Genomic DNA, 14001 nt, shown 5'->3' on the forward strand with positions numbered 1-14001 from the left:
AAGGGAAGAGAGGGAGCCAGCAACATCTCAGAGTCTAATCCAGGTTAAACAATCGCCTCAGCGTGTGAACACGGGCAAACCACTTGACATCATTCAAGCCAGCTGGAAAACTGGATAAAAAGCCAGGCCAGGCAAAGGCAGCCAATGGGGCACTGAAACCCAAACACTAGCCCTTTCTGCCAAAGAAAGCTTCCCCTACTGGCAGTGAAGGTTCCAAATTAGCTATTGATGAATGCAAGCCAGCAAAAGGTTTTTGCCTTGCAGTAGCCTGACATCTACTGGTTTCCACTCAGATTGCATGGACAAGATAGCCAGACTTGTGGGCTACCCCGTCCAATCAGATTTTACAATTTATGACTTAGCTCCTGGAACACCTTCAAGTTTTTGTAGAATGCGCCCGAAAATCTAAGGTAGGTATTACTCGTCCAGAAGTTGCCAGGAGTCCTCTTCCTACTCACCTATTCAGATCTCCCTCCAATACTTTATCTCAAATTCTCACAGTAACTAAAAAGGGCTCTTTGCTATTGAGTAGAACAGGGAATATACCAAAGACTGTCAGGTTAAAATATAACTGTGAAAGCCTAAATCAAGAAAAGCAAGTTCTTGAAAAGGAAAATAAGATACAGCTTTGTTCCTCAGATTCTAGATTGTAATCACTCTCAACCCCATACCATGTATTGGAAATCAACTTGTGAAATAAAACATTTCTCAATTTCCAACTTAATCTCGAAGCTCATTTACAGTGAAAGCAAAATGATGGCATGGAAAACCCACAATTTACTACCGCTCCCATGTTCTCTCCTAAGTTTTATACTTCATACCCTGCCTTCCCCTCAAAACCTTCTACAGCAAAGTTTCTTAATCTTCTGTTACAGGCCCCTCTTGGATGCCCAGTGAAGCCTATGGACTTCTCAGAATGTTTTTAAATGCATAAAGTACATAGGATTACAAAGCAAACCACTGATACTGAGTTATCCAAATATTTAAAAAATAAACAAGTTCACAGACTCCAGATAAAGAACATCTGCTCTATAGAACCTTTGCTGAGATTGCATTTTTTTCCAAAGAGCAATGAATTCTATGGAGAATCTGTAGAAAACATCTGCTACACTGAAACTAGTTATATGACTGTACTTAAGATGAAAACTTAATAAAGAAAACTAATGGATGTACATTTCCAAATACTCCTTAACAGTTCCAAGGAGCTATTCCAACTCTTTCCATTTAGGCATCTTTACAAACAGCAGCCAACTGCTATAGCCATTTTCTTGTACACCTGCCCCTCTCCCAAATCTCTGCTTCTAAGAATGGTATAAACAGCTTAAGATCCATTATTGTCCTACTAGCAAAAAGCCCATTTCCAACCAAGGGATAGCTAAATGAACTCGATATATTTGCAAGAGTGCCCAATCCCTTCCAAATCAGCATTCAGTGACTCAGAAAGAACTATTTAACAGCTGGCCTAGGTTAGTCTGTAAATAGTTGATTTACTTGACCTCAAAAGCTATTTCTTCAGCTTCTCAGGGCTTTCATTCCAAGGTCAGTTAAAAAATTCCTTTCACATCATATCACTGACTTTCAAATTTAAACTTTTCACTGGTGAAAATACCTATTCCACTAAGGAACTATATTCATTCTGGCCAATGACAAGCAGACTTTATTGGGAGGAAAATTCAGAGACCTCAGGAACATTTTCAGCCAAGCAGGACAGACAGCTCCCATTTCAAAGCAACTGGAAAAGATGCAATTAAAGGCATGCTGGTTGAGAGAGAGATGCTATTTCAAAGTAGTTCTCACAGAAATAATTTCTCATCTTGAAAGAGAGGGCAACGTAGTTAAGACTTTATATCTCTTTCCCTAACCCTCCCCCCTCAGCTTAGATATATTGCAGATTAAAAAGGATTATGGCCTTTCAGTTTAAATACTGATATACAAATCAGTCTTTTCTGGGAAGGACCAAAGGCAGAGACACTACAAATGTCAACGAAACAGGCACACAAGACCAATAATTTTTTTGGCAAATTTTATTCAATATGAAACATATCTCTACAGTTTTTATTGAGGAGGTTGACCACGTCCACGACCAAATCCACCTCTCTGTAAGAGAAAGAAAACAATTACATTCACGTCACATAATTTCACCTCTCTATTCTTCTTCCAAAAATTTCTCCAGTGGGCTTTGCTGAACCTCATCATTATCATTTAAATCTGCTTTTCCCTTAAAGTAATTCTCAAGAGTTCTCTGAGAACATCCAAGTGGTCTATGAAGAAGTACTTTCAACCAACTCTTGCTGCATTAGAGACGATGAGCATGGATGGCACTCCCACAAGCCCCAGGATTTGCCTGTGTAAAGGTAAAAACTGTGGAGTTCTATCTGCTCTCCAGCAAAGGCATAAAGACAATGCAATCTCACTTAGTACAGTTTCTAGAATCTACCCAGGCTCAGGAGAATGGTTACCTACACACTAAAGTCCAAAATGAAATTACTTACAAATTGGAATTCTGTTGCTGACCCAGCCCCAGCCTCAGCCTTCTTGTCAGCACCAGCTAGAAAAAGAAGCAGTAAGTTAGAATGATCATCTGGTCTAAGTTTCAGATGAAGACCACAGAAGGAAATGGAAGGCAAAGAAAAAGCAGTATTTGAATTTAGTAACCACCCCCCCAAACATTTATTAAGCACTTACATCAGGTCCTGGGCACTGTGCTTTGGCTATACAAAGAGGCAACAACAGTCCCTGCCCTTAAGGAGCTCCCATTATCATTATGGAAGGTGTACGTATGTGCTCACATGCACACAAAATTAGGTACATGCAAGAGCTACAGAGAGCAGAAGGAAGGAGTCTCGAGGGGAAGCAACTAGGGATACAGAGAAAGAGCTCATGCAGAAGGTGGGATCTGAGCTGAGCTTTGGAAGAAGTTAGGGATAGAGGTAATGAAGGAGAACATTCTAAGCTTAGGGACAACCAGTGCAAAGACGGAGAGAAGGGAGATCTATGTGAAGGCCATCAAAGAGGCCAGGGTGGTTAGATCATATAGAGTTAACAGGAATAAAGTGTATAAAGCCTAGAAGATGGAAGGGGCCCAGTTGTGAAAAGATTAAATGACAAACAGAAGATTTTATTTGATCCCAGAGGTACTAGGGAGCCACTGGAGTTTACTGAGGGTGTGTGTAATGGTCACTTTTAAAGTCAGCTGAATGAAAAATGGACTAGAGTGGGGATGTGGCAAGGAGACTGCCTAGAAAGCTATTGCAAACAATCCAGGACAAAATGAGATTAGGGTCTGAACTAAGAATGTGGCTGTAGAAGTATAAGAGAAGGGGACAGAAGAGAGGTTGTTGAAATAGAAACTACAAGATTTGGCAACAGATTGCATGTGAGGGGAGTTAGAGCAGAGTGAAGCATACTGGGAGAACTGTGGTACCCTCAAAAGTAATGGAAAAGTTGAGAAAAGGGAAAGGGAACTAATGAGTTGACTTTTGGATATGTTGAATCTGAGATGCCTACAGGACAGGGGTGGGGAACCTGTGGCCTCAAGGCCCTCTAGGTCCTTAAGTACGGCCATTTGAATCCAAACTTCACAGAAAAAATCTCCTCAATAAAGGGATTTGTTCTATTAAACTTGGACTCAGTCAAAAGGCTGCACCCAAGGACCCAGAAGGCCACATGTGGCCTCGAGGCTGTGGGTTCTCCACCTCTGCTATAGGACATCCCAGTACCAGATGTTCAAAAAGTAGCTGGTAATTCAGGAGGGAAGCTCAAAAGATTAGGGTTGGATATCTAGATTTGGGAATCATGTGCATAGAGGTGAAAACTGGTAAGATGACCAAATAAGAGAATAAAGGGGAAAAAAAGAGAAGAGGATTCAGAGAAGGGAGACAACAAAGGCCATGACCTGGATGAAAATTCAGCAAAGAGCAGTGCCACAAACACCTAGAAAGAAGAGACTATCCAGGAGGAAAAAGCACCAACAGGGTCAATAATTTCAGAGACCTCAAGAATAAGGAACATGAAAAAGCCATTAGGGGAAATACAGGAGATAGCTAGTGGGGATGGTCAAAAGAAATGAGTTTTTTAAGGATGGGAGAAATATGGACACATCTATAGACAGTAAGAAAGGAATCAACAAATAAATAGGGAAGGAGTGAAGATAAAAAACCGAACATGGATACCAGGGCAATTTGCTAGAGAAGGATGGAACCAAAGGATGTCTATCTAGGCTAGGAGAAGGACCACATTTTATGTGAGACAGGAGTGAAGGAGATGGTAGGGAAAGATGTCTGAGCAATGAGAAGGAGGGGAGAAGGGGCTCTGCCTCACTTTTTCGGTGATGTATGAGGCTAGGCCTCAGCAGAAAGGATGAGAGAAGGGGGGTGTCACAGGAGGCCTGAGGAAAAGAGAAGTTTGGATCAGCTGTTGTGGAGAGAAGGGTAAAGGATTAGGGAGTGGAAAAATTGCCTTAGTGCCCCCAGGGCCCAGTTGGGATTAGATAATGTATATTTGCAGTGGACAGTTCTACTTTTTCTCCAACTCCCTCCCTGAATAGGAGGCAAAAGAGGTCAATAGTTGGAGTAATCCAGGGCTAGTGTTTTGCAAAGAGTAATAGGCAACAAGACAAGGGGGCAGGGATTTTAAGGAGTGAATAGCATAGAGCTGAAATGGTTTACCAGGGGTTTGAAATTGGGAAGGGAAAAGAGTGTAGCTGATGCAGGCATGATAGCGTTAGGGAGGCAGGTGAAGTCAAGGTAAGGATTGAAGGACAGGCTGAAGGGGTCACACAGCACAGGGGAAGATGGAATGACAGAAAAAAGATCAGATAAAGGCATTTAATAAGGCCAAATTTATCTGATTTTTAAAAATTAATGGGAAAAATGATAAGTCTTAGACACATTAAGTTAGGAGCAATTGGAAGGGTCATTGGGTTATGTAGTTAGTCAACTATAGGCCCACTGAACAGCAACTATAGGTTCACTTTTCATTCATTCAGCAAGTCCTTGCTTCCCACATTGCCCTTTGAAATGCTCTACCATTAATCGGTGAATCCTGAGATTTTGTCTCTAATTTAACAAAGGTGTCACTCAGGCCTCCCTAGCTTCAATCTCCAAAGGACCTACCTTGTACTAGTTCTCATAAAGAATTCTTAATAGTACCAGACTGCTGAGACCTAAACCTGCTACTATGAGCCACTGACTCTCCCTCTGAGAGAAGACAGGAGAAGCCACCCAGTAGTTACTCTACAACCACACTGCAATCTGACCAAGCTCACCAATTTTTTTTCTTGTTTAGAGGTTTCAGTTGTGTCTGACTCTTCATGACCCCATTTTGGGTTTTCTTGGCAAAGATACTGGAGTGGTTTGCCATTTCCTTCTCCAGCTCAATTTGATAGATGAGGAAACTGAGGCAAACAGGGTTAAGTGATGTGTTCAGGGTCACACAGCTAGTGGGTGTCTGTGGCTGGTTTTCTTCTACCTCTGTGCATTTCCAAAGACCTAGAATATACTCTTCCTCTTTGATGAAATCCCCTTCTCCCTCAAGTTTTTTTTTTTTAAAAAGGAGACAGGGATGTGGAAAGTAATGCTTGCCAAGGCAGCCCTTCTAGCATAGCAGCTACTTGCTATGATTTAACACAGCTGGCAAAAAGCCAAATTCAGCCTGCTGCCTGTTTTTGTACCACTGTGAGCTAAGAAGGAAGCTTTATTGTATTTAGTAAAAATCACTCTTTGCACGTGACTGAACAACTTGGCCCATATAAATCATATTGTTCATGTATGTGTGTTGTTCTCCCTATTAGATTTGCTTTCTTTAGAAGTGTTTTTCTTTTCTTTTTTTGGTAAAAGGGTTTTCCATCTTTTCTTTTTACATCTCCAGTGCACAGTGACTTAACATTAACAGGCACTTAATATCTGGGGAACCCCTAAAACTCAATGCAGAATCAAAAAGACCAGCCCCAGTAACTGAGGAGTTGCTGAACATACTAGAACCCAGCCTGGGGAAAGTAGGAAGACAAAAGTTCTTAGACAAGCTCAAGGAGATGAGTCATAGAAGTCTAAAATGCTGTCCTATAGAAAATACAAAGAACAAGTCCAACATCCATCTTGAAAACCTTCAACCCAGGATTACCTGCCCCCGATGTATTTACAAGGTGCCTGCCCCGTGCTCACCACCTCCTCAGGGCAGACCACCTGAGCTCATTACTAATTTCATATCTCAAATGGCCCCTCACTGCCACAGGGCAATTCACTTCTTCCCTGTTCAGCCATAAATCTCCACAATCTCCCAAACCTCCTCCCTCCATCCTCTCAAAAGAAGAGGGCCTCCTGATCTCCTCCCTTTGGACTCCACACCTCATCCTGCATTCTCTCCTAGGCAGCTGATGGACAAGGGATAGCATGCAGGGCCGAGTCAGAAAGACCCGAGTTCAAGCCTGGCCCCAGACATTTTCTAGCTGTGTTATCTTGGAAAGTTACTTCACCTGTGCCTGTCTCAAGTCTCCTCAACTGTAAAATGGGGATAATAATAGCTATCATCTACCCTCCATGGTTATTGTGAGGATCAAATGAGATTTGCAAAGCACTTAGTACTGTCACATAGCAGACAATTATATAGATAAAAAAATAATTATCACCATTGTCTTTGCTCCAGTCTCAGCAAGGAAGGTTTTCTCCCTAGCCAAGGCTAAAATTTGCTGTTAATCCCATGTGCTATGGAAGTTTATTTATCCTCTGGACTGTTCCCTCCTTTTCTTGCAAAATCTCCTTATCTACAGGCCCCTTTCAGACTAAACAACCCCAGGTTCATTCCCATTCTTTAAAAACAAAACCGTTCACTTGACCTTGCCTTCCCCCTCCAAGCTATTATTTTGGGTCTTTTCCCCTTTGCCACTAAACTCCTAAAAAGGGCTGAGCACACTTGTTTCCTCCATCCCCCTATTTCTTACTCATTAATCCCAACTCCACCACTCTTAAAAATGACCTTTATATTTCTCTTAAATTCAATTCCCAGTCCTCATTCTTGTTGCCCTCTGTATAGCTGCTCCTTCCTGAGTTTTGTGACTTAGCACTTTGGTTCTCCTGACCTATGCACATGTTCCTTTATATTCATTCTCTTAGTGATCTTACTAGCTCCCAAAGTTTCAGGTTTATGCAGACTGACTCACATATCCAACTTTCATTTCCTTGACCTGCATCTCCCACTCCTCTCCAACTCTAAAACACCTCAAACTCAACATGCCTTTCCCCTAAACCAAGGGTGGGTAACCTGTGGCCTTGAGGCCACGTTTGGCCTTCTAGGTCCTTGGGTGTGGCCCTTTGACGGAATCCAGCATCTCAAAATCAACGTGCCTTTCCCCAATCCTGTGCCTAAACCCACCTTTCTTTCAACCATCCAGGCTCATAAACCAGAAGTGATCCCTGATGACACTCCCCATACCCAAACAAATAATAAACCTTGTCAATTCTATCTGACAAATTCTCAATGGTCAGCTTCTTTCCATACAGAGGGCCATTCATCACCCTCATTCAAGGCTTCATCACCTGCCACACCTGAGCCCCTGCATCAGGCCCTCCCAACTGGTCTCCTCCAGTCCCTGATAAATACACCCCCCCCCCCCCAGTATTGCCAAATTCCTGAAGTGCAGTTCAGACCACGTCACTCCTGGGCACGAAAAGCTCCACTGACTTCCAAATGCCCCAGCACTAAATACAAACTGCTCTACTTGGCATTTGGAGCCATCACAGTCTGATCACTCTCTATATATTTCAGATTTATTATCCCTTTCATAGACCACGTTCCAACCACAGTGGCCCACCAGGTGTTCCCCATGCCTGGAATGGGCTCTCTCTTCCTTTAGGTTGAAATTTCGAACTCCCTTCAAGGATCGGCTCAAAGAGATAGATAGGATACCTCCTGACTGAGGCCCAGATCCTTTGTCGATAGTGCTCCACCCTCCCCAGTCCTCCCCATATATTTCGAATGTACTTACTAGCAGATGTGTCGTATGTGTTCCCTCCAACCCTCAGTAGAATACAAACTTCTCAAGGGGAGGATTTTCTTTTTCTTTTATATGTCCAATGCCAAACATAAAAGATGCTTAATAAACGTTTGCTCAATTAAACTGATAAAGCTCCTGAGTAGCAAGATAACTTACGGGGAGCAGCACTTCGTCTGTATGTGTCTCTGTCAGCTTCACCTCGAGTAAGCCGGGCAGGTCGCTCACCCTCTAGACCTATGCAAATCAAGAAGAGCATTAATACCACGAAACCCAGTTAACTGGAATTTTGAACGCAGACATTCCTGACTTTGGAGTGCAGGCTACAGAGGGGGAAGTTTGTGTTGCCAGAACCCCAAACTAACTTGGAACAAATAGATGTATTGAAAAAAACTAGGGGCAGCTAGGTGGTGCAGTGAATAGAGATCTGGGCCTTGGAGTCACGAAGACCTGAGTTCAAATTCAGCCTCAGACACTTAACACTTACCAGCTGTGTGACCTTGGGCAAGCCACTTAACCCCAATTGCCTCACCCCCCCCAAACTCAAAATATCTGGATCCCCAAAGTCACTTACAAAAGGCTATTTTAATCCATAATGTAGCTGAAACATTGTATGCTTAAAACAAAACTAGCAGAAAATACATTCCAAATGAATGAACTTTTGAAAACAGTCCATTTCTAAAATTGGAGATTTTTTTGTACAAACAGGAAAAAACCACCAATCCAAAGCCTCTCAAATTATTTTATCAACATTTCGAAAATGGAGTTCCAGAAAGCCTAGGAAGCTTCTACAACTCTTTCAGTTAGGCTGGTTTCCCCTATATTTATTCATTAGGGCACATCAATCCAAACAAGCTGAGGTATGTGCAGATACAGATTCATAATACCAGAAGCTAAGGGGATACTGAAAAAAGTTAGAGAACCCCTAGAAAGTGATTCTATACTTTCAAAAATGTCCCAGCAATTTGGGGGGAACTCACATAGGAAATTTCTGTTAAGACTTCTTGGGGCAGCTGGGTGGGGCAGTGGAGCTAGGTGGGGCTAGAAAGAGCACTGGCCCTGGCTTCAGGAGGACATGAGTTCAAATCCAGCCTCAGCCATATAACACTTACTAGCTATGTGACCCTGGGCAAACCACTTAACCCCACTGCCTAGCCAAAAAAAAAAAAAAAAAACAAAACCAAAAAAAACAAAAACCAACTTCTCACTCTGTCCTACCACCTCAAACCTGAAATTTCATATAGTACAAAATGAGTTGGTACTGGTTTCAGGAGAATTTTTAAAAAGGCCAACACCATTCTGAACAATCCTTTTGGGAGACAAAACAAAAACAAAACTACAGGACAGACAAGTTTACAGGGGCTTTACAAACTAGAGGAAAAAAAAAAGACCCAGTTATCTGGCTCAGTATACAATAAGAGCAGTAGTGGTAGAGATTGTAAAAGGTAAATGAAATGTTATGTAGGTGATTACCACTTTTCTGGGCTTTTGGAAGAAACAGAAAGAGCAAGATCCTTTAATCCTTCTGACTCTCAGCACATTTTCTCATATAGAAATGAGTTAATACTTCCAAAAAGCATAAGCAAAACCCTCAGAAATAGTCAATTCAACATTTCAAATTAAGTTGGCCATAAGAATACACTGAGAGAAGTGGGTGGTGGGAGTTGTGTGCTGAACAACCCCAAGATAGAAAGAAGGGCTGAGGAAATTTTGGAGCAAAAGACAGGTGAATTTGTCTGTCTTTATATATGGGGGAAAACCTACAATTGTGCTTTGGAGGACAGAGTCTGATAAATAATCCCTCTCTATACAGGCAGTTCCAAAAATGAAGGAGCATACAAATCTTTAAAAGACTGAGACAGCGGAGTTCCCTTGCTAAGGCCCACGCTGGAGCAGAAGCAGAATAAAGCAAAGGTTGAAAGGACCTGAGCAAGGTTATTGTCATGAGTCAGTTTTTAAAAATAGACTTTAAAAGCTTCTTATGACTACACTTCTATTTTGTGTACTTCATGGTTTCTCCTAAACAATAAAATATAGTTTTACTCCCAAGGCAAATAGCATTCTACTACTAACAAATATCTGGTTCCAGTGAGTTTTCTGTCTTGATATATATGAGCTTAAAAGAAGCCCATGGTGGCAAAATCAAATAATTTTAAAGCACAATACCTTTGGGCCTTGGCCTTCCTGTCTCGGGACGACTTCTGCGGAGCGTGGCAGGCACAATCTCAGGGGGCAGGTGAAGGTAATCCCGGAGGTACTGAATGCCCTCATTGGTGAGGTACCAGTAAAAATGCCTCCATGCAAACTGCTCCTTAACATAGCCACGAGACTTTAGAGACTGAAAGAAGAAAATAACCAGTCTATCACTTTGGTTCTCATAATCAAATGGTCTGAAGAAGAAGAAATTGTAAAACTTTTCTTTAATTACCTCCTTAAGGTTTTCTAGGGGGTGGGATGGGGGAGAACAAAAAACACTCCCCTTAAAACAACCCAAAGAGACAGGCAATGCTGATATTCTCCCCATCTTACAAAGTAGACTGAAAGATTCAATATTTGATCACCCAGGACTAAGTGCAGAGGCAGGATTCCAAAAGCCAGGCAGAACTTAACCCACTATCCCACTATCCTAGACAAAGATTAACAGTTCTCAGTTAAAATAAGAATGAATCTGTGAACCATTTAACAGCCAATACTGTACACTGAAATTGACTCGAATGTTTCTAAGGACCACTAGGGGAAAAAACTCAAGTTCCCTGAAATTAGAAATGGTTACAAAGGAGAAAAATGAATGAAGACTGTAAGAGTATAAATCAACACGAGCTGGGAAAATTTTAGTTTTAAGCCTTACAATTTTAAGTTCATTCAAATCAGAATTTGATGCTCAATGCTGTAAGGCCAGCTTAGATATTATTTTCATTTCACAAAGGAAAAAACTGAAGCACTTAAGTGACTTAAAGTAACACAACTAGTTAGTGATCAAGCCAGAATTAGAACATGTATTTTGAGCCAGCATTAAGTATTTTCTATGAACCAGGCACTATGTTAACTAATGAAATCAAGAAAGGCAAACACTTGGTCCCGGCTCTCAAGGAACTCACATGACAATTGGGCAGTGACACAAGCGAGCATGTAAAAGATAAAAACAAGGTAATTGGAAGGTAGGTACTGGGGTGGTACAGAAGGTGGTAACTGAGCTGAAGTCAGGAGGCAGAGGCGAGGAGACAACATTCCAGGAATGTGGGATAGCCTATGAAAAGGCATAGTGCTGGGAAGACAGAATGTCCCTGGGTGTCATCAGCAAATAGGTCAGTATTCCTGGATCATAAGAATATATGAAGGAGAGTAAAGTTTAAGAACAGGGAAACATAGCAAAAGGTCAGATTAAAAGCTTTAAATGCCCAAAGTATTTCATCTTGACCAAAGAAGTAACAGGGACCCAATGGAGTTCACTGAGTGGGGGGAGGTAACAAAATCAGACCTGTTTTAGGAAAATGATTTTGGTGGCTGACCAGACGATACTTTTGAGTTGGGGAGATATATGAGGCAGGGAGACCAACCAAAAGGTTATAGCAATAGCCCAGGTGTAAGGGGATGAGGGCTTGTGCCACGATGACTGTTGTGTGAGTGGAGAGAAGGAAATTTTTATGAGTCCTTATCTGTCCCAGTAATCTTTAATAACAGGGCAGCTACAGGGTACAGTGGATACAAGCACCAGGTCTGCAATCAGGAAGTAACTCAGTAAGACTTGAGTTTAATTTGAGCCTCAAACACTAACACTAGCTGTGTGACCCTGGGTAGTTAAGTCACTTAACTTGTTTGCCTCAGTTTCCTCATTTGTAAAATGAGGTTAATAATAGCACCTAACTCTCAAGGTTTTTGTGAGGATCAATTAACACAATAAATGTAAAGCATTTGGCACAGAGTAAGCATTATATAAATGTTAGCTATAACTATTATTATTACCCTTCGATGGGCAGTAGGGACAGGTTAAGTTTCTGAGATTACCTCAAAGAGTCCCAAAATTTACCCAGAATTTTTTTCTGAACAAAAATTTTAAATCCCACCACTCCCTACCATTCTCCCACTGTTCTTCAGTACCTGCATGGCCTTCATGACGTGGAGATTGGGCACATTCTTGTCTGCCAGCTCAGGGTGCTTTGGCATGTGGACATCCTTCTTGGCTACCATTACTCCCTCCTTAAAAAGGAGTTCATAGATGGCAATTCGGTTCTTCTTGGGCATCAACATCTGAAAGACCAAAGTAATAATAAAGAGTGAATTTAAGGAATGCAGTCAATTATTGGACAACACTGCAATGATCATCTCTAAACAATTCTGTCACCCAGGCAGCCTAAGACTGTTTTCAAATCAAGCTCTAAATGTGAAAATACATCTGTAGAGTAGCTAGTCATCACTCAATGTAGCTTAACCCTTAGCCAATAAAAAATTCTTGTTTACAATTGACAACTAATTTATTTACAGAATAAAGTGCTGGAAACAGACAGACTCTGCCTGATGGGAATAGACTCAAACTCTCCATTTGCATCATGCAAAAGCAGTGAGTGAAAATAATCAAAAATAAAAACCCAAGGCAGAAATGCCACTCTGGAGAATCAACAAATTTATTTCCATTTACCCCAGCATCTGTGTCTTTCTTGATAGGACCTGTCTAATCTCAAATAGATGATAAAAAAAACCAAGAGTAAAGCAATCAAATTAACACAAACACTCTATTAGCCCTCCATTTGGTGTCAGAATATTTGGATGCAAATCTTGGCTGTCACCTCATGGTGACTTCCAAACTTTCAGGGTCTTGGTTTCACGATGTGTAAAGTACAGCAACTGGAGCAAATAATTTTAATATTCTCCTTTTACCTCCAAATCCTATCAAGGGAAGACCAGATACCCCAAAAAGCATAATCTTGTAAACTGGAATGTAAACAACACGATCGTTGGGAACCAAAAAAATCTCTAAATATTCAGATTGCTAAAGTATTTTCATAGGAAATACATCCATCTATGCTGTGCAAAGTGACTGAGAAAGTACACCTTGAAATGCAAGGACTCAGGTTCAAGATCCAGGTATTCCTAGACACGTATCAACCTCTCTAAGCTTCAGTTTCTTCCCGTGTAAAATGAAGGACGTTGAATAAATGACTTCTGTGATGCTTTCTCGGTCTTAATCTATCTTTCCATGACAGTTCTTTAACCTAACCCCCCAGCCCGCCACCCCCAGCCCGAAGAGCCTCGGCTTCTGCAGCCTCCTGCCCCGTGCCAGGCCCCACTCCAAGGCAGGAGGGGAAGGATCTGGGACTGGGACTGGGACCGGGTGCGAGAACCCTTCCCCATAGAAAGAAGAGACCGGTAGCGTGCCTCCCACCCCCCTGAGGGCCTGCGGGGTCCCGAATAGGGCCGCGGCCTGGGACCGGCCTGGCCCGCGCCTCTCCCCCTCCTTCCGGGCAGGTTTTCTTGCTGCCTAAAAATAAGGGCACTCACGGGGCTAGGAAAGCCCGCTGGCCCAAGGCCACGTGCGGCCGGGGATTTCGGCTGCGGGATGGGCCCGATGCGGTGCGGATGGAAAGAGGGTCCCGTTCCTGGCTCACCTCGGCGGCTGCAACGGGTTCTGCTCTAGACGGAGCCCGGGATAGAAAGGAAAGAGCATGCGCGGCGCGGCGCCTCTTCCGGGCTTCACTAAGGACCTTGTCAATGACGTCAGGAGCAGGAGGGCCTTGGTTGTCTTCGCCAATGCCTTATTGAAAGCTCCCAGGGAATCTTAAGGGCACCCTTTGATGGCCTTCTGTGGTTAATTTCCTTTAGATGACACAGGCATGCACTCTCCAAGGAAAAGCACCCGGGTCACCTACCGTCTCTTCAAGAGGAAAAAAATCTAACTGGAAGCTTCTTAGAGTGATGGGTGCTTTGTAAATATCCTTCTGCTCTTTTTTTCAAATTCAAATGTGTGCATACACGTGCATATATGTGCACCCTTATAAGTGTGCATACATATACACAAC

The 14001-nt window shown here is 42.3% G+C and overlaps 1 protein-coding gene across 2 annotated transcripts; it reads right to left on the minus strand.

Moving 5' to 3' along the window:
* Nucleotides 1-2006: 2006 nt before the first annotated feature.
* On the minus strand, nucleotides 2007-13678 carry RPS10 (ribosomal protein S10). 2 transcript variants are annotated; one of them, XM_027876455.1, is made up of 6 exons: nucleotides 13591-13678; nucleotides 12086-12235; nucleotides 10154-10325; nucleotides 8147-8224; nucleotides 2493-2548; nucleotides 2007-2097 (listed from the first exon to the last, which is right to left on the minus strand). In XM_027876455.1, the coding sequence occupies exons 2-6, from the start codon at nucleotides 12233-12235 to the stop codon at nucleotides 2056-2058; spliced, it is 498 nt and encodes a 165-aa protein (XP_027732256.1). In that variant the 5' UTR covers nucleotides 13591-13678; the 3' UTR covers nucleotides 2007-2055. The 2 variants fall into 2 exon arrangements, with proteins under 2 accessions (XP_027732256.1, XP_027732257.1); XM_027876456.1 differs by lacking the exon at nucleotides 13591-13678 and adding an exon at nucleotides 13484-13551.
* Between the last annotated feature and the right edge of the window lie 323 nt (nucleotides 13679-14001).

This window comes from Vombatus ursinus, unplaced genomic scaffold (assembly GCF_900497805.2).
Source record: "Vombatus ursinus unplaced genomic scaffold, bare-nosed wombat genome assembly UNPS02014811.1, whole genome shotgun sequence".
NCBI classification, from domain to species: domain Eukaryota; kingdom Metazoa; phylum Chordata; class Mammalia; order Diprotodontia; family Vombatidae; genus Vombatus; species Vombatus ursinus.

What these genes read in the sequence shown, in the direction of transcription:
- RPS10 (XM_027876455.1), bottom strand. Translation starts at nt 12,235, where the DNA reads ATGTTGATGCCCAAGAAGAACCGAATTGCCATCTATGAACTCCTTTTT. An exon ending in ACGTCATGAAGGCCATGCAG is followed by an intron (nt 10,326 to 12,085) that starts GTACTGAAGAAC and finishes TTCTTCTTTCAG; the next exon opens with TCTCTAAAGTCTCGTGGCTA. An exon ending in AGGAAGGCCAAGGCCCAAAG is followed by an intron (nt 8,225 to 10,153) that starts GTATTGTGCTTT and finishes TGATTTGCATAG; the next exon opens with GTCTAGAGGGTGAGCGACCT.